The following is a 19,659-nucleotide window of genomic DNA, read 5'->3' as shown; positions in this document are numbered from 1 at the left end:
GGCGAACCCCCCCTCCCCAGGACCGGGCGCATCTGGCGGCGGCCTCCCGCTCCGCAGGCTTGCGCGGCTGGAGGGAAGCGCTCCATTATTCATTATTTACGAGTGTTAATAGGTTTGAGGCACTGGGGTGGGGGGTGGGGAGGCGAGGGCGCAGTGGGGACCCAAGCATTAGGGGAAGGGGTGGGGTGCGGCGGGAGGGGTACGCGCACGGGGCGGGGCTGCGGCGGGGGGTGTGGAGGCAGCAAGGACCGGCCGGGCGCCCCTCTCCTCCGCCGGCTCCTGTACCGTACCGGCGGCAGCCGGGCCTCGGAAGGGGAAATGCGGCCCTTTGATTTTTTTTACTCTGTCCTTCGCGTCCTCGCCCTTCCCTGAGACGCCGGGCGGGGGCTGCGGCCGTACGCCCCGCCCTGCGCGCCCCTTGTCGCCACCGCCGCCGCGTCCCCGACGCAGCCTTGGCCTCATTTATCATCATCTTTGGTCAAGTGGAGTGTGCAAGGAACAGCTGCTTCACTCGGCTGACTTCCGAGGGCGGCTACAGCGGGAATCAGGGAGATAAATGATGGGGGCCCGGGCGCGGGGTCTGAGGGGGTGTGGGGGAAGGAGGGTTGATAGCCCACTCTCCTGGGGTCCCCAGTATGGTGCTTCCCCCGCCCCCTCCGCCTCCTAGCTCTCGGCACCTCCAGTGTGACCGTGGATCGGGAATTGGGGCGCCCCAGGAGAAGACCGGGCGCGCGGTGTGTGTGTGTGTGCGTGCGCGTGGCGCGCGCAGGGGGGCGGTGCGCCTCTCGCCGGCGGAGGACGAGCGGGCGGGCGCGCTGCTGGCAGCGGAGTCCGAGGTCGCCGTGACCTTGCTGGGGGTCAGCGGGTTGCTCCGCGAAGGAGGAGGAGGTGGCGGAGCGGCGTTTTCCGTGGCGCTTTTCGGATTGGCGCAGAGGCCGGGAAACGGGCGGGGGCGTGAGATGGGGGAACGGGGAGGGGGCACAAATAGAAGGTGAAATTTTACCTGCCCCAGAGGGACTCCTGCGGATTTTCTGCCGGCAGCGGCGGCCGCGCTCTGCCTTTGTCTGACACGGCACAAACATCTGTTGCCGGCGGGAGGGACGGCCACACAAACAACCCGGCACACACCCCTCCTCCAGAGCTGCGTGGTCCTCGGGGCCGGGCTTCCTGGACCCCGCAGGCGCCGCCTTCACCCTGCCCAAGCTAGGGGTGCTCGGCGACGCAGCCCCCTGCCGCAGTGCGGGGCTCCCCAATTCCCGGCGCGTGAGCGCCTGTGCGCGCGCCCGGTCCAGCACCCCCTCCCCGCAGCGAGCGTGAGGGGCGCGCGCTGGCCGAAAGGGTTAACGGCTGTGGTCTCAAACCCTACTAATCTGAGCCGGGCGCCCGCTTCGTTTGCATTACCCTAAGACTGAATGCGCAATTAGCGAAGTCAGCTGGCCAACTGCAAGGCCGGGCTCCGCGCTTCCTGCAAGCCAAACGCTCCACCAGCTGAGTTGGACCCAGCAATTTCCTTCCTCTCTTTCTGCTCGCTCTCTTCACTTGCGCTCCCTCCCAGCCCCCTTCCCCTCTCCCCCCTCCTTAATAATAAAATTATACCAAGCAGTTTGCGGTGTGGCAGGCGGCCAGAAAAGCGTTTCTTTAAACGCTCCCGTCTCACAATTAGGCAGCGAGAGGATTTGACACGCCGTGGCGGCCTGACAGCCGGCTTCCTCCCCCGGGGCCTGGATCAGGGGGAGGGGCGCCAATTCTCCGGTTCCCCAGGTGGAAGGGGGGAGGGGTCGGGATGTGTCGCCCGCCTTGTGGAGGGGGGGACGACCAGGAGGCATTCCGTGACTCCCGTGGGAGGGCTGGGAGCGCCTGGGAGGAAGTCCTCTTCTCCCTCACACCACCCCCCCTCCTTGTGCGTGACTGACAGGCGCTCTGGGGCTCAGCTTAGCTGCCTGGAGGAGCAGTGTGTGTGTCAAGGGGTGATCTCAGCCTTGCTGGGCCTCCTGGACAAGTTGCTGGCGCTCTCTGAGCATCTATCAGATTGCAAAGGGAGAGGGATGGCAGAATAAACACGGCCTGGGGTATGGGGTGGGGGTCATGAGTGGCAGTGCCCGCTGGGCTGCCAGGTGTCCATGTTAGGACAGAGGCTGCAGCGGTTGGGCCCCCAGGGTGGGGATGGGTCCAGAGAATTTGGCAGAGATTCCTAAAAGCAACTGCAGGTGCTGGCCTTCCAAGTGAGTACCACTCCCCGACTTGCCAGGGTGCCTGCTGCCACTGGGGCCATACCTGGTAGGTGTCAGAGTGTCTGCCCGCCTGCTTGCACCTGACCCGGCCCTGAGCTGGGTGGGTGCAGGCAAGGAGGCCCAGCTGTTGCACCTGTTGCTGCCAGGGTCCAGTGTGTCTGTCGGGGCAGTGGCCGTGTTCCCTCCACCCAGCCCCAGCTCAGGATCACAGGCCTATGGGAGTTGTGCTAGCATGGCAGGCGCGGGTGCGACAGCCTGTGTGCTGTTAATTATGTAATGACTGCGCTAGTGAGGGCTGCCAGGAGTCTGGTGGGGCCCCAGGGGAGTGGGGGTGCAGCCACACCCCAAGCCTGGGCTGTGGGGGCTGCCCAGGTTACCGCCACCTCTGGGGGCCAAAGGCACCTACTGCAGGCATCTGCCAGCGAGGTCCCCGTTTCCCGTCTGCCCCATCCTCCTCCTGGAGTCCAGGCTGGTGCCAGGGGCCAAGGAGTTACCTCTGCCCCCTTCGCATTCGCATCTTGCTGCGTGGTTGCTGTGTACCGTGGAGGTCCCCAGCAACGAGGGGTTTGGATTTGGTGTAGCAGTCTTCAGATGCCCCCAACTTCTGGCTCAAGTGCACCCTGGTGGCTCAGGAAGTGGTTGGGGAGCAGGTTCTGTGCCCATGTGAGACAACGGGAAGAAGCTCCAGGCTCATACCTTGGGCCTGGCCCAGCCCCGGCCTTTGCAATGCACTTAGGGAGCGAACCAGCTGTTGTCTTTGTCTCTTTGTGCCCAGAGACTGACCCCCCCAGCCCAGAGGGCCTTGTCTCTGTATGTGCCAAGTTCCACCTGTGTCCGTTACAGCGACCCCTGACACCTGGAGACAGTGACCACAGACAGGAGTGGATTTTTGGTTTGGTTTGGTTTGAAGATTTATTTCTTGGGGTCAGTGCGGTGGCATAATGCACTAAGCTGCTGTCTGCATTGCTCATCTCTCTTACGGGTGCAGGCTTGTATCCCAGCTGCTCCACTTCTGATCCAGCTCCCCGCTAATACACCTGGGAAAGCCGTGGGGCACGGCCCAAGACCCACACAGGAGAGACCTGGAGAAAGCGCTGGCTTTGGCCTAGCCCATCAAGGCCATTTGGGGAGTGAACCAGTGCATGGAATATCTCCTCCCACGAAACTCATAACTCTGTCTTCCAGATAAAAAAATTTGTAAAGTGCATTTATTCAAAAAGCAAGATATTATGAGAAATCTTCCATCAGCTGGTCCACTCCCTAAATTATGGCCATAATGGCTGGGGCTGAGCCGGGCCAAAACCAAGCACCTGAAACTTCATCTGGGTCCCCCACGTGGGTGGCAGTGGCTCAGACCCTTGGGCCATCTTTCTCTGCTTTCCCAGGCTATCAGCAGGGAGCTGGGTCAAGAGCAGAGCAGCCAGGACACGAACCTGCACTCATGCACAACGCCAGCGTCTCGGTCAGGGACCCCTTCCCAGCCAGCTCCCTGCCTGTGGCCTGGGAAAGCAGTGGAGGACGGCCCAAAGCCTTGGGACCCTGCACCTGCATGGGAGACCCAAAAGAGCTCCTGGCTTCGGGTCAGCTCACCTCTGGCCATTGCAGCCACTTGGGGAGTGACCTAATGGTCTGATTCTCTCGTCTCTGTAAATCTGCCTTTCCAATAAAAATAAAAGATCTTAATTGTTTTTTTAACTTTTTACTTGAATAAGATTGTTCTTAATGGGAAAATCTCTTTGGTATAGAAATCTTGGCCACTAGTCTTTTAAAAAAGAAGTTTACTTATTTACTAAAGTTACACAGAGAGGGGCCTGGTGCGGTGGCCTAGTGGTTAAAGTGCTTGCCTTGTGTGGGCCGGGATCCCATATGGCCACCGGTTTATATCCTGCTGCTCCGCTTCCCATCCAGCTCCCTGCTTGTGGGCTGGGAAAGCAGTCAAGGACAGCCCAATGCTTGGGGATCCTGCACCTGTGTAGGAGACCTGGAAGAGCTCCTGGCTCCTGGTTTCAGATCAGCTCAGCTCCGGCCGTTGCGGTCACTTGGGGAGTGAATCAACAGATGGAAGATCTTCCTCTCTGTCTCTGCTCCTCTCTGTATATCTGACTTTCCAATTTATATATATATATATATATATATATATATATATATATATATATATATATATATATAAATTTTTTTTTTAAGTTACACACAGAGAAACTGGTCTTTGATCTTCTGGTTCACCACCCCTCCACCCCCCAGGCTGGTCAGTCGGACCGGAAGCTAGATCTCTCACGCAGGGGCCCAAGGGCCTCACCCGTCCACTCTGCCCTCCCTGCTAGCTTCAGAATGTTATTTCATGAGGCAATGAGCAAACGAGGTAGAGCTATGGTTAGGAAATGAATTAATGAAGAATGAATGAGGTGGAACTGGTGTGGAATGAATGAATGAATGAGGCCGACATCTCTGCTCTGGCTGAGCCTGCGTTTGGGAAAAGAGAGCTGGTTAATGGAGCTGACCAGGGCCTCAGGGGAGGTGGGGGTGGGAAAGCAGCCGTGCAGAGCAGCCTGCCGCTTGGGCCGTATGCAGGGAACCAAGCCGTGGTGCCCCAGGGCACAGGGCTCGCCGGCAGCACACATGTCCCTCAGTGCCCTGGTGCCTCTTGGAAGGGCGGGAATCACGTGGGAGTGGGGGGGGCCAACCTGGGGTTCCTGGTGCCAACCCAGGGCCCCCAGCTCCCCGCAGCCACTCCCTCGAGCTGTCTCCAGCCCCATCTCCCCTCCTCTTCCTCTTCCCTTTTCCTCCTTTGGACAAAGACACAGGGAGGCAGGGATGCTTTTTTTTTCTGTGGAGAGTAAAGTGAACTTAAAAAAAAAAAAAAAGTATGGTTGTGCACAGGAGGCTGCCAAACATGGAGCCATCCCCTCGTGGTGGGGGCACCTGGCGCCCACTGACGGTGTGTAGGGCAGGGTCCCACTATCAGCCCATCACAGTGTCTCCAGAGGGCCACAACTCCCTGGCCTGCCCGGACATCCACGCTGGACACTCTGTAACACAATGCCCCTGTGGTCCTGGGCAGTACATGCCCCCATGATGCCCACGTTGTTGGTCTGGGGAAGCCATGCTTGAGGCTGGAGGACTGTCTGTCTGATGTCCCGGGATGCTGCAGCGCCCCCTCCCCAGTGAATCTGACTCCTGATTGGGCATTTTCTGCCATAGCCTGTGTGTTGCTCACAGCTCAGTGCCTGCCTGGGGGCTCCACCTCCTCCCTCGCACAGCCCTGCAGCCGCCCCTCTCACCCAGGACTTGAGGGCTTAGGTTTGGGCGATCTGTCTGCTGCTTCACTCCCCAAATGGCTGCAAGGATTGGAGCTGAGCCAATCTGAAGCTGGAAGCTTCTTCTGGGTCTCCCATGTGGCTGCAGGGTGATAAGGCTTTAGGCCATAGGCAGGGAGCTGGATGGGGAGTACAGCAGCCAGATGGAGCTGCGCACGCATGCAGAGCAGGGCTGTGGGCCTCACAGCCTTTCTCCAGGAGGCCACTCAGGGGACAGTTGTCAGCTTGGTCCTCAAAGCAGCCACCATCATTGCCCATGACCTGGCTGCTGCTACAAGGGGACTTGGAATGGGGTGAGAGGGGCTTCTGGGGCTGGCCTTCCGGCACTGCCCTGCTGGTGTCCCGTATGAGAGCACCAGCGTGGCTGCCCACTCCCGTGCCATCCAGCTTCCTGCTGCTGCACCTGGGAAGCCAGTGGAGGACGGCTAAGTGCTCTACCCACGGGGAGAGCTGGGGCAGCTCCTGGCTCCTTGCTCGCGTGCCCCTAGAGTTCTGCTGACCTGGGTTGCCGAGCCCTGTGTGGCCAGACCTGGAGGTCCTAGTATCAGCTCCCAGTCCTGTGCCTGGGAGCCCAGCCTGGCTGCAGATGGTGGAGGGCCCCCATAAAGTGCTGCCAGTGAACTCTGGGAGCATAGCAGCAAGCCCTGATTAGCAGGTGGGGGAGACGGGATGGGGCCCGGACCCAGCAGTTGCAGGCTAAACTGAAGCAAGGAGCCCTCGCAAGGGAGGGGGCGGGGTGCTCTCCCGCACCCCACGGCTTCCCCGCTCGGCCTCCCTTGGGGTCTTAGGTCACCAGAAGCCTCTCCTCTCCCGATGTCCTCCCCAGCCCAGCTCCACCACTCGCCCTTCTTTTCCCTGCGCTCTTGAAAAGTCATCACACTCCTAATAATTAATAACAACAGAGCCAGTGGCAGGCCCCGAGGCAGCTCTTAAAGAGATAGCACCCTATTGGCTCAGGGCAGAGCTAGGATGGGGAGATGGGGGGCCTGGGGGAAGTGGCAGATGATGTCCCCCCCACCCCCATCCAGGGCCCCAGGGAGCACAGGAACAACCACACCAGGCCCAGGCCTCTCCTCACCTCTCCTAGTTGAACTGTCTCGTCTCAGATGGGTGCTGCCCCCATGTCTGGCTGATCCGTATGTGTGAGTGTCGGGCAGCCGGCCTGCCTGCACCACGGCTGATTAAACGGGGTCAGGTGGGGGTGGAGCAGGCAAGGGGACACTAGAGGGAGCACCCTCCTCCACCACCAACACCACTTCTACCTCTCTAAGTGTTTCTGGAAAATAGGAGAGTGTGTGTGTGTGTACACATATATATGTATATAGAGAGAGGAAGAACCATAGCATGTTAATGACATCCACAGGACACTCAGCAGGAAATGAGAATGATCTGGGAATCATAAAAGCTGAGATGTAATTTGTGTAGATAGATGAGCGAGAGAGAGAGAAAACGCCTCTCCCGCAGCCCAGGTTTGCACATTCTGGCCTCCTAAACACCTGCCACCTCCCCATTGCCAAGGGCAGGGTGCGGCTTCCTGCCCCCCTGCAGCCCCCTAGCAGTAGGCTCCACATGCCCCACGAGCAGGCCAGCTGCGAGTGTGGGCAGGACTGAAGGGTCTGGCTGCATGCCTCCCCCGCTGGCAGCCATGTCCCCCGACCCCAGGAGGCAGGGTGGGAGGACAGGAGATGTGCCCACCTGGCACCTTACTGCTGGGGCTTCTCCTTCTGGGAGGCTGTTCTGAGCTCCCGGGCTGGGACTGAAGGGGTCAGGAAGGCTGCTTCCTGGGTGACGGCCCCAGTGAGGGGAAGGGGTTGGCTTGGGCCAGCCGCCCAATGCACCACGCTCCGGAACCCCAGGGTCAAGCATTGGCTCTGCACACTCTACCTCAGGGCCAGCGTGCCTGTGCAGCGTGCCTTCCGGGCTGCTGCCCCTGAGCAGGCAGGGCCCCTCCCTCCCCTCCAGACCCTCTGGACTTGACCAAGCCAGCCTTTGAGGGTGGGGGGACACCGTGGACCTGGCCAGTCAGTGACTGCAGCTGCCCTAACTGCCCCTCCCCCAGGAGTCTCTCCTACCCCACCTTGGCAGGTTGTGGATCCTGCAATGGGGGCAAGTTGGCCCCTAAAAAAATCCCTCGGGGTGGTGGGTTCTAGGGGTTGTGTACCTGTGGGATCCAAAACAGATGTAGGTGCTGCTACTGTGCAGAGCCTGAGTCCCAGGAAGGGACGTTGCTATGTCAACATCTGCTCAGCAGAACATTTCAAAGGGCATGGCAGCAGTGGAGGGGTGTGTGTGTGTGTGTGCGCACGCCCATGTCCCCGGAGCCCCTGGATGCTTTGTGTGTGTGTGTGTGTGTGTGTGTGTGTGTGTGTGTGTGTCCCTGTAGCCCCTAGACGCTGTGTGTGTGGGTGTGTGTCCCTGCAGCACTCGCCCGTGGCCTCTCCCGGGGCTGCCCATCTGCCAAGGCCTGGATTCCAGGATGCTGTGGACCTCGGGGGCACCAAGGAGCGGGAATGGGCTCTGCTTGCGTGCTGCTGGAAGCTTTCAGGAAGGAACCAGAAGCAGTGGGAGGGTTGGGTGGCTGCTCTCACACCTCCCGGGGGGGGCCGTGTGGCTCAGCTGTGGGCCTCCGGGACACACAAGTGGCTGGGGGGGGGCGTGGTGCTGAGGGGTGCTGGGATGGAGCTTCAGAGAGGCCTGGCCCATGGCCCCTCTGACAGGCTCTCCCCACCCCTCTCCCTTCCTCCTGCCTCGCAGGCGCGCCGGCCGAGCCATGCAGTCCTTCCGAGAGAGGTGTGGTTTCCATGGCAAGCAGCAGAGCTACCAGCAGCCCTCGCCGGAGACATCGCGTCTGGAGAATTACCGGCAGCCGAGCCAGGCCAGCCTGAGCTGTGACCGGCAGCGGCTGCTGGCCAAGGACTATTACAGCCCGCAGCCCTACCCGGCCTATGAGGCAGGCGCCTCTGGCAGTTCAGCAGCCGCTGCCGACAAGTACCACCGGGCCGGCAAGGCGCTGCCCTCCCCGCAGCAAGGCCTGCAGGGGAGGCCAGCCTTCACAGGCTATGGTGTCCAGGACAGCGGCCCTTATCCAGCTCGCTACTCGGGCGAGGAAGGCCTGCAGGCCTGGGGTGCCCCCCAACCCCCTCCGCCGCCACCACCACCCCCACCTCCACCTCCATCACAGCCGCAGCCACCACCCCCGCCACCACAGCCCCAGCCCCAGCCCCTGCCAGGTGGGGTAGGCAAGTATGAGGAAAACCTGATGAAGAAGACCCCAGTGGTGCCCCCTGGCCGGCAGTATCCAGAGCAGGGCTCCCAGCTGTCCTTTCAGACACACTCTCTGCACGTGCCACCACCGCCACCACAGCCCCCTCAGCCCCTGGCCTACCCCAAGCTCCAAAGACAGAAACTGCAGAGTGACCTGGCCTCCGCCCTGCCCTTCCCCCAGGGCGCCCACTTCCCCCAGCACTCCCAGTCCTTCCCCGCAGCCACTGGCGCCCACTCCTACAAGAGCTGCACAGCGCCCTCCGCACAGCCCCACGACAGGCCGCTGACCACCAGCACCAGCCTCGCGCCGGGCCAGCGCGTCCAGAACCTGCACGCCTACCCATCAGGCCGCCTGGGCTACGAGCAGCAGCCTACGCCTCAGCCGCAGCCGCAGCAGCAGCCGCAGCAGCAGCCACCGCCGCCGAGCCGGCACCACGGCCAGGAGACCCTCCACTACCAACACCTCGCCAAGTACCCGCACTACGGGCAGCAAGGCCAGGGCTACTGCCAGCCTGAAGCGGCCGTCAGGACCCCCGAGCAATACTACCAGAACTTTAGCCCCAGCTCCGGCCACTCGCCCGCCCGCTCCGTGGGCCGCTCGCCCTCCTACAGCTCCACACCCTCGCCGCTGATGCCCAATCTGGAGACCTTCCCTTACGGCCAGCAGCCACTGGCCGCAGCTGCCACCGGCACCTTCCCCCCGGGACTTGCCGACCACAGCCATTTCATGCCCCTGCTCAACCCCTCGCCCACGGACGCAGGGGGCTCCATGGACCCCCAGGGAGGCAACTGCAAGGTGCTGCCGAAGGACAAGGTCCCCGAGGCGCTGCTGTCGGACCTCAGCCTGCAGAGCCTCACGGCACTGACGTCGCAAGTAGAGAACATCTCAAACACGGTGCAGCAACTGCTTCTGTCCAAAGCCGCCCTGCCGCACAAAAAGACAGCCAAGAGCCTGGCATCCAGGACCCCCGAGCAGTACAAGAGCCAGCACTGCAGTCCCGAAGGCAGTGGCTACTCGGCTGAGCCGGCCGGCACACCGCAGTCGGCCCATGCCGAGCCGCAGGACACCGACTACCTGAGCGGCTCCGAGGAGGCCCTGGAACGCGGCGGCTTCCTCTACTGCAGCCAGGCCCGCGGCAGCCCAGCCCGGGGCAGCGGCGGTGGCTCCTCCAAGGCCAAGCCCGAGTCCGTGTCCACCTGCTCTGTGACCTCGCCCGACGACATGTCCACCAAATCCGATGACTCCTTCCAGAGCCTGCACAGCACCCTGCCCCTCGACAGCTTCTCCAAGTTCGTGGCTGGTGAGCGGGACTGCCCGAGGCTGCTGCTGAGCGCACTGGCGCAGGAGGACTTGACCTCCGAGATCCTGGGGCTGCAGGAGGCCATGGGGGAGAAGGCCGACAAGGCGTGGCCCGAGGGCCCGGGCCTGGCCAAGGATGCCGGCAAGCCGCCACCACCACCCCCGCCTCCCTTCTCACTGGAGAACCACAGTGCCTGCCTGGACCCTGTGACCAAGAACACCTGGGCCCGGGCAGGGGAGCCTGAGGTTCTGGCTGACGCTCTGCAGCTGAACAAAGGTGGGGGCAGCGCTAAGGACTTTAGCCCCAGTTTGTTTGAAGACCCCTCCTCTGCGCCCTTTGTGGCCCCTGAGTGTAAGAAACCTAGCAGCTCCCTGTCCTTTGGTGCCAAGCCCGCGCTCGGGGCTGATGCCACTGCTGGGCCAGACCCAACCGTGGCGGCGGCGGCAGCTTTTGACTGCTTCCCGGATACCCCAGCCACTGTGGCCAGCTCGGCCGATGGCGCCAACCCCTTTGCCTGGCCGGAGGAGAACCTGGGTGATGCATGTCCCCGCTGGGGACTGCACCCCGGGGAGCTCACCAAGGGCCTGGAGCAGGCTGGTAAGGCTGCAGAAGGGGTCGGCAAAGGAGATGCCCATGAGGTCGCCGCTGCTGCCGCTGCCTGCCTGGCGTTCCAGGATGAGGAGCCCCCCGGGGAGAAGGCAGCGGTGTTGCCCGGGGAGTTCAAGCAGGAGGAGGCTGGCGGCAGCGGCGGCGGCGGGGTGAAGGAGGAGGCCGGAGGGCTGCTGGAGTGCCCCGATGTGGGCAAGGACGCACGGTGGCTAGAAGACAGCCGGCACTGTTGCTCAGCTGCCGACTTCGGGGACCTGCCACTACTGCCACCTGCAGCCAGGAAGGAAGACCTGGAGGCTGAGGAGGAGTACTCTTCCCTGTGCCAGCTGCTGGGCAGCCCCGGGCAGCGGCCCAGCCTGCAGGACCCGCTGTCACCCAAGGGCCCACTGCTGTGTACCAAGGAGGAGGTGGAGGAGGTACTGGAGGCCAAGGCAGGCTGGGGCTCCCCGTGCCACCTGTCGGGGGACTCGGTCATCCTGCTGGGCCCCACCGTGGGCACCGAGTCGAAGGTGCAGAGCTGGTTCGAGTCGTCCCTGTCCCACATGAAGCCAGGGGAGGAGGCTCCCGACAGCGGGGAGCGGGCACCTGGGGAGTCGGCCGACCCGGTGCTGGCCCAGAAGCCCAGCAAGCCGGCCGTGCCCGAGGCACCCATTGCTGCCAAGAAGGAGCCGGTGCCCAGGGGCAAGAGCCTGCGGAGCCGGCGGGTGCAGCGGGGGCTGCCGGAGGCCGAGGACTCCCCTTGCCGGGCCCCGGCGCTGCCCAAAGACCTGCTGCTCCCAGAATCCTGCACAGGGCCCCCACAGGTGCAGATGGAGGGCGTCGGGGCCCCCGGGCGGGGGGCCTCAGAGGGGCTCCCTAGGATGTGTACTCGCTCACTCACGGCCCTGAGTGAGCCTCGCATGCCCGTACCCCCTGGCCTGACCACCACCCCAGCCCCCCCGGACAAGCTAGGGGGCAAGCAGCGGGCTGCCTTCAAGTCCGGCAAGCGGGTGGGGAAACCCTCGCCCAAGGCTGCATCCAGCCCCAGCAACCCTGCCGCCCTGCCGGTGGCCTCAGACAGCAGCCCCGTGGGCTCCAAGACCAAGGAGACAGACTCACCCAGCGACACGGGCAAGGACCAGCGCTCCATGATCCTCCGGTCCCGCAACAAAGCCCCGCACCAGAATGCCAAGCGGCGGCGGCGGCCCTCGGAGAGCCGGCTGCCCAACAGCCGTGCAGCCAAAAAGCTGCTGGCCAACAGCCACCTGCCGGCCGCCAACACCAACACCACGTTCAAGGCGTCTGAGGGACCCCCACAGAAGGAGGGGCGGGTGGGCCCACGAGCCAGGGTGCCCAAGCCCGGGGCAGGCGGCAAGCTGCCCGAGCGGCCGGTGCACACGCTCAAGCGCAAATCGGCCTTCATGGCCCCCGTGCCCGCCAAGAAGCGCGGCCTGGTTTTGCGCAGCGGTGGGGGCAGCGGGAGCGATGGGAAGGAGGAGCCGCCCGAGGATGCCCCCACTCTGTTCAAGAGGGTCACCCTGTCCCCCAAGAAGGCCAAGCTGGCCAAGGGCAGCAGCGAGCCCACTGCCAAGCCCCTCGCCGGCGAGGCGGGCCCCGGTGGCGGCAGTGACGCCTGCCTCAAGCTGGCCCCCCGGGTGGCCTTCCCGGGAGCCATGAAGACCAAGGTGTTGCCACCGCGGAAAGGCCGGGGCCTGAAGCTGGAAGCCATTGTGCAGAAGATCACATCGCCCAGCCTCAAGAAGTTTGCCTGCAAAACGCCAGGAGTCCCTGGGGACCCCGGCAGCCCAGGCCTCCCTGAGAAGGACCGTGCTGCCCTCAGGGGGTCTGGGGGCAGCCCCCCGGGCGTGGAATCAGGGCTCCCGGTGGCCGCGGGTCCTGGGGGGCAGAAGCTCCTGGGCCTGGCTGAGCTTCCCTGTGGGAATCCAGCCAGCCGCTCCTTCAAAGGCAAACTGGGGACCGTAAAGAAGCTGCCCTCCTCGGGGGACCCTTCCACCTTCCCCGAAGCCACGCAGCCCCCGGGGGCCCCCAAGAAAAGAAGCCGCAAAGGCAGGGCTGGGGCGCTGGGCCCCTGCAGAAGCCCCCTGGAGAAGCGGCCCTATGTGGGGCCTGCGCTGCACCTGACCTCCCGAGACCGGGCCGGCGGTGGCGGTGCCGGCGGTGGTGGTGGTGGTGGTGGTGGTGGCACAGCTGGTGGAGGCAGCGATGACAACTCCGGGGCGGGAGGCAAGAAGCCGAAGATGGAGGAGGAGCTGGGCCCGGCCCCTCAACCGCACGAGGGCCGGCCTTGCCAGCCCCAGACCAGGGCTCAGAAACAGCCGGGCCAAGCTGCCGCCGGGGGTCCCGGCTACGGTGGCAGCTACTCCAAGCGGAAGCGACTCCCCCGGGGCCGGGCCAAGAACGCAGCATCTTCCCCCTGCAAGGGTCGGGCCAAGCGGCGGCGGCAGCAGCAGATGCTGCCCCTGGACCCTGCTGAGCCTGAAATCCGCCTCAAATACGTTTCCTCCTGCAGGCGGCTGCGGGCGGACAGCCGGACCCCGGCCTTCTCGCCCTTCGTGCGGGTAGAGAAGCGCGATGCCTTCACCACCGTGTGCACAGTTGTCAACTGCCCGGGGGATGAGCCCCGCAGGCAGCCTTCCTCCTCCTCTGCCTCCTCCTCCTCGGACGCGACCTTGCTGCCCGGGGGCTCGGTCCTGCAGCCACGCCCCTGCCTGCCGCTCTCCTCCACCATGCACCTGGGGCCTGTGGTGTCCAAGGCCTTGAACGCCCCTTGCCTTGTCTGCTGTCTTTGCCAAAACCCGGCCAACTTCAAGGACCTCGGGGACCTCTGTGGGCCCTACTACCCGGAACACTGCCTCCCCAAAAAGAAGCCAAAACTCAGAGAGCAGGTGCGGCCCGAGGACGCCTGCAAGGAGGCCTCCCCACCCCTCGAGAGAACATTCAAGGGCCTCGAGTGTGGGGCGGCGGCGGCGGCGGCTGCTGTGGCCCCCACTGCTGCTGCTGCCGCCGCCGCCGGGAAGCCCCCTAGGCCTGACGGCCCCGTGGACCCCAGCAAGCAGGGCTCGCTGCGCACCAGCGCCCGCGGCCTGTCTCGGCGGCTGCAGAGCTGCTACTGCTGTGATGGGCAGGGGGACGGGGGCGAGGAGGTGCCCCCCAGCGACAAGAGCCGGAAGCACGAATGTGGCAAGCAGGCGCCCACAGAGCCCGGTGGGGACACGCAGGAACACTGGGTGCACGAGGCCTGCGCTGTGTGGACCAGCGGGGTCTACCTGGTGGCCGGCAAGCTCTTTGGGCTGCAGGAGGCCATGAAGGTGGCCACGGACATGGTAAGAGGAGGAGGCCGGCCCAGCCAGGGTGGGGAACGCAGGCTCCAGGGGCTGGGAAGGGGCTTGTGCCTCTCTCCAAGGCTGTGGTGTGTAGGTGGGGAAACTGAGGCACGTTACAGGCTGAAGTGGATCCTGGGAGACTTCCTGCCCCAAAGGCCCCCATGTCCGGCCAGCACCCCCTCCTCCCTCCCAGCACCTGCCAGCTCCTGCCCATCCAAGCACCCCCTCTGTGCCCCCATCTCCCCTCCCCACTGGCTGCCCGGGTCTTGGGGCTGGCAGCAGGCAGGGTGGCCTGGAGCAGCCCCCTCCTCTGCCCTCTCGAGTAGCTGTGCCACCAAGGGGCTGTGAGCAAGTACCCTGGGCAGCCCAAGGCTCACCAGGTGACCTTCAACCCCGTGTCCCTCAGGTGTGGCCGCCACTGTCCCCTTCCCCCAACGGTGCTGTCATGGGAGGAGCGAGTCAAGGGGCCCCTGCCCGTGATCTCCCTGTGGCTGCTGCGTTCTCCTTGGGCCCCCTACCGCAGCCCCTCCCCACTGCTGCGGCCTGAGGCTGTGCTGCGGTTAGCAACAGCGTCTTCCTGCACACCCTGCCACGGGCTCCTGCTCCACAGCCCCCAGACCCCGGTTCCCTGTGGCTGACTTCCCACGACGTGTGGCTGGCCACGCCAGGGGCCTGGGCTCTCGAGTGTGACCCTGCCCGGCCCCGCCCCCTTGCCCCTGCGCGGACACTGGTTGCTGCCCGTGTCATCATCTGGGGCAGCCCCACTCCTGGGCGCCACCACGTGGGGACTGCAGACCCCCCACCCCTGCCCTGCCTCTCTCCTCTGCCCTTCCCAGTGACTCTCCGTTCTCCTACAGTTCACCATGGCTGCCTCGTTCCCAGCCATCTGGAGAAAGAGGCCTCTGTCGCTGCCTCAGCCCTCCTCAGCCGCACTACACTGCTCCACGCTGCAGCTCCTGGGGCGCTGGTGCCCTCCCCCCACACACACCCCTAGCACCTTCTCGGCAGGTGCAGGGACTGGCAGCAGGCCCTGTCTGGGTCCCCTGCACTGGCCAGGTGCAGGCAGGAAGGGGCGGACAACAAGGATGATGGACCACGCCCCTCCACTGCCATCTGTCGTAACTCATCTGAGAGGACCCAGGCCTCTTCCAGCCCTGGCAGCTTCCGCAGCTGCTCCGGGCCCAAAGGCGGCACGCACGCTCGGGTGGGGGCATGTTGGCTGCTGATGTAGTCTCCCTAGGTGGTCCTGGTGCAGGGCCTGTCCTCAATGGCAGGGGACAGCGAGGCAACTGGGGCTCGTGACAGGCACAGGGCTGTCTTCTATGGAACACTCTGGAAGGACCAGCAGGGTCTGGGGGCTCCTAGGCCTGGGAGGGGGCACTGGCTCGCGGTGCGAGGATAACCCACAGCCGTCCCCTGACCTTGGGATGCACAGCATGTGGAGCCCCAGGGTGACGGAGGGGAGGAGTGCTCCTCTTCCTGGGACAGGATTGCCCTGCTGGGGAGGAGGGAGGGCACTCACGCCCCTGCCGACTGGGACCCCGAAGCCCAGTGCACAGTGCACGTGGCCCCTGAGGGTCTGCTGTGACCCTTCCTGTGTGGGAAGTTGTCCCCGCCCCCCGGCTGAGGATGCCTTGTGGGGATGGGGGTGGGGGCTGGTGCTGAGCCCAGAGGGTTTGGGACGGTCCCCCAGGCCTGCCCTGCCCCACTGCTGGTCCTGGACACCAGAGGGCGCCCTCCTGGCCCTTGCCCTTTCAGCCAGGCCTTAATGAAGCCTCTCCCAGCGGCTGCCCTGGGCAGCCTGGGCTGCTGCCAGCTCACTGTGTTCCCCTAGGGGGTGACGCTGCTCCTTGCTGTCCCCTGACTCCTAGCTCGACTGCAGGGTTTTAAGATTTAATAAAATGAAAAGCAGGGGTTGGCATGGGGGTGTATCAGAACAGTCTTCCACTCCACCTATAGTGCTGGCACCCCAGCCCGTTTCCCATCCAGCTCCCTGCTTGTGGCCTGGGCAGACAGTGGAGGGTGGACCCAAGTGCTTGGGACCCTACACCCACATGGGAGACCTGGAAGAAGCTCCTGGCTCCTGGCTTCAGGTTGGCTCAGCTCCAGCCATTGTACCCATTTGGGCTGTAGACCAGTGGATGGAAGACCTGTCTTTTTGCGTAACTCTGCCTTTCAAGTAAAAATAAATATTTTTTAAAAGTTTGTATTTTAAACAGTTTGAGGGAGATCTTCCATCAGCTGGTTCACTCCCCAAATGACTTGCTACCGCAGCTGGACCAGTCCAGAGTCAGGAGCCTCTTCTGGGTCTCCCATGCAGGTGCAGGGTCCCAAGGCTTTGGGCCGTCCTCCACTGCTTTCCCAGGCCACAAGCAGGGAGCTGGATGGGAAGCGGAGCAGCCAGGATATGCCAGCACCATAGTCTGTGCCTTACCTCTCTACATCACCATGCTGGCCCCTCTGCTGGGCTCCTCCAAGGAGCTGCTGGGCACTGCCATCCGTCCCTGAGCCGCCCTCACCCCTGGCTCAGCAGGGGACACGGTGGGGGGAGCCACATCTGCACTAGCTCAGAGCTCCCCAGGGTACGATTCCGTTTGCTCCTGCTGGAGGGCATAGCAGGGGAGAGGCTTCAGTGTGGCCTCTGCACAGGGGCTGCAGGGCAGGGGGCGCGGGAGGCCTGAGAGTGCAGCTGCCTATCTTTGTGTCCCCCCTCAGAGCTGCTCCAGCTGCCAGGAGGTCGGGGCCACCCTCAGGTGCTGCCACGAAGGCTGCACGCACACTTACCACTACCCGTGTGCCAGCGATGCGGGTAAGAGCCACTTGGGCCCCTCATCCTCCTCTCTGCCGCATCCCAGGCTGGGCGGGGCCAGGCAGGGCATGCAATGAGCTGCAGGAAAGGCGCAGTTGGGCCCAGGCTGAGCAGATCTGCAGGGACCACCTGTTCCTGTGTGGTCCACACACATGTGGGCAACTTTACAGACGAGAGACAGATCTTCCATCTGCTGGTTTGGTTCCCCAGGTGGACACAATGGCAGGGGCTGGGTCGGGGGGAAGCCAGGAGCCTTACCCAGGCTGCCCACGTGGGTACAGAGGCCCAATCTCCTGGGTCATCCTCCACTGCCTTTCCAGGCGCGTAAGCAGAGAGGTGGGTTAGAAGTGGAGCAGCCAGGGCACGAAGCAGCAGTGTGTGAGCTGCGAGGCAATCCAGGAAGGCTTGCAGGAGATGGCGGTCCTGAGCCGGACACCCCACACGGCAGAATGATCAGACAGTGCCGATCAGGCCTTGTACAGCAGGACCCCGGAGACATTCCAGGCATTTCCTCATGCCCAGGGGGTCCCACGCACAGGAGACACGGAGGGCTGCGGGCTGGAGGGCTGGCTGCCAGGCCTCCTAAGGGCACAGGCCAAGCTCACTTCCCACCTAGGATGGGTGTGTGGGTGGGATACCGGCGGCTGTTCCTGTCCAGCCAGCAGGCTCAGCAGGGGCCTGGGGTTGGCCAGCTGCTGCCCTCAGCAGGTGGGTACCATGAGCTGGAACCAGCTGGCAAGAGCCGTGCCCCTCTCCCCGAGGGCCAAGCGAATGGGAAGGTGGTGGGGGTCTGCAGCAGAGATGCCCTCATCTGCCCATGCCCGTTTACCCCATTCTCTGCACCCCTGCTGGGCTGTACATGTGCCAGCATGACTGTACCACAGGCCTTCTGGGACACATGAGGGACGCCCAGGGCCTGGCCAGGTCACAGGGGGAGACAAGACTGGCCATAGCTGTGGCCCACCACTTGCTGAGCAGAGGTGCCTCCCCCTCCCCTCCCCCCCAGGAAGCCGCTCAGCATCCTGGTCTTAACCTGGTCCCTGTTTCTTTTCGTTCCCAGGTTGCTTATTCATGGAAGAGAATTTTTCTTTGAAATGTCCCAAACATAAGGTAAGTGACTGCCAGTGGCCCTTGGTGGCAGGGGGCGGGCAGCTTGGGGAGGAGCCCGGTCCACATGGGGTGGTGGTGGGACCTCCTGAGATGGGGGACAGGCAAAGACCCGGAACGGAGAGGATCCAAGCCAGCCGCGGGGCTGGGCTGGGGTGGGGTGGTGCATGTCGGGGCGGGGCGCCCCCCCAAGGGCCCTTGCTGACGGGTGGGCGCCTCCTCTCTGCAGACACTGCCCTTGTAACCCACCGCCCACCGGCCGGAGACTGAGCCGGTGCCCGTCGCTGCTGAGGGTGGGGGCCACCCCGAGCACCCCACGCGCCCCACGCCAGCTCCCAGCGCAGTGCAGTTCTAGAGCCGGTCCTGGATCCAGCCGCCAAGAACCAAGACCTGGTGCCCCCCAATCCCAAGCAACCCTCGCCAGCCTCCGCGCCCAGGCGCTCAGGGGCCAGGCCTCCCCTGCCCGGGCTGTGGGCTCTCAGGCGCGGGGCTGTGACCAGCAGACGCTTCGCCCCCACTCCACCCCGCTGCGGAAGTGGCCGCGACACGGAGGACACTCCGTCCATGGGTCCGCCGACTTCCCGCAGGGCACCCTTAGGTTTTGGGACGTGAGAGTACATCATCCTCGCCACCCAGAAGAGGCCGCGGACTGCCCCCCACGCCACCCCGGGCTTCCGGGAAGCGGCGAGTGGAGAGGGTGCCGCAGAGGGCCAGGCCGGTGGGCGAAGAGTTCTGAGCGCCCTTCTCACCCGTCTCTGTGATGGTGGGCCGGGGGCGTGGGCAGCAAGGGGGCTCCCTTGGGCTTGTGTCCGTCACCTCTGCAGACCCTGCCCTGCCACTGCTTTGGAGCGCAGAAGGAGAGGCGAGGCTGCGGAGCTCGCCCCCGTGACGCACCTGTCGTGTTTCCAAGGGCCCCACAGCGTCCGCTCGGTGTCGGGGACAGCGCCAGATCCGTGTACAAAACCTGTGTACCCCCTCTCTGTGTCACATAGAATGTATATATGTTGGGAACCATGCTCGCTTCTCAGCGCACGGGCCCCCTGCCTGCCGGGTAGGGGGCCGGGGGGCGAGCACCAAGCCCCTTCCCCAGCACCCGCCGCTGCCGCCAGAGCCGGACCAGCCCCTCCGCCAAGTCCGCCCGTGTCCTCTGCTCTGTCCACGCTGCCCCAGGCCGGGCCGCTCTCGCAAGTCTTCTGTACATATGACTGTAAAATGGCAAACGTGTGTATTATATCTGGCCTCGTTATATAGTGTATATATATGTATACATATACATATATATAATATATATGAAGACTGTAAATGTCCGACTAGTGTTCTTATTAGTATATTGCTTCACACTGAAGATTGTGTGTATCGAGCTGTTTCTAAAAGATGTTTATTTTCCTTAAGAGTAAAAAAAAAAAAACAGTCATTGCATTCAGAAAAAAAAAAGTCAATAAAGATACAACGATTGTTTTGGAAGCGCGTGCGGCCTCTGCATTCTGGGGCGTGGGCGGGCTGGGCGTGGGCAGGTTGCCATGGGAACGGGACGCCTGTGGCCTCCCGCTGCCCAGCTCAGGCCGGGTTGTGGCTCCTGCCCCAGCAGGTCCTAGCCGTCAGTGTGCCCTGGTGGGGGCGGAAGGTGGGAGACCACCACAAGCCTAAGCGCTTGGGCAGCCGGAGCGCGTGGCCACGGCGGGACCACCCACCCAACCACCC

At 63.7% G+C, this 19,659-nt stretch overlaps 1 protein-coding gene across 1 annotated transcript in view; it reads left to right on the top strand.

Annotated features, from left to right (window-relative positions):
* Window positions 1–18,514, top strand: part of RAI1 (retinoic acid induced 1) — a 98,834-nt gene extending 80,320 nt beyond the window's left edge. The window contains exons 3-6 of the mRNA XM_058675668.1: window positions 8,300–14,042; window positions 16,758–16,851; window positions 17,912–17,961; window positions 18,188–18,514. Coding sequence (XP_058531651.1) covers window positions 8,316–14,042; window positions 16,758–16,851; window positions 17,912–17,961; window positions 18,188–18,202 — 5,886 coding nt within the window. The 5' untranslated portion in view covers window positions 8,300–8,315 and the 3' untranslated portion in view covers window positions 18,203–18,514. The remainder of the gene's footprint in view (window positions 1–8,299; window positions 14,043–16,757; window positions 16,852–17,911; window positions 17,962–18,187) is intronic.
* The last annotated feature ends 1,145 nt before the right edge of the window (window positions 18,515–19,659 follow it).

Source organism: Ochotona princeps, chromosome 17 (assembly GCF_030435755.1).
Source record: "Ochotona princeps isolate mOchPri1 chromosome 17, mOchPri1.hap1, whole genome shotgun sequence".
NCBI classification, from domain to species: Eukaryota; Metazoa; Chordata; class Mammalia; order Lagomorpha; family Ochotonidae; genus Ochotona; species Ochotona princeps.
Note: the sequence above shows the minus strand (reverse complement) of the source record. Positions and strands in the feature narration are given on the sequence as shown.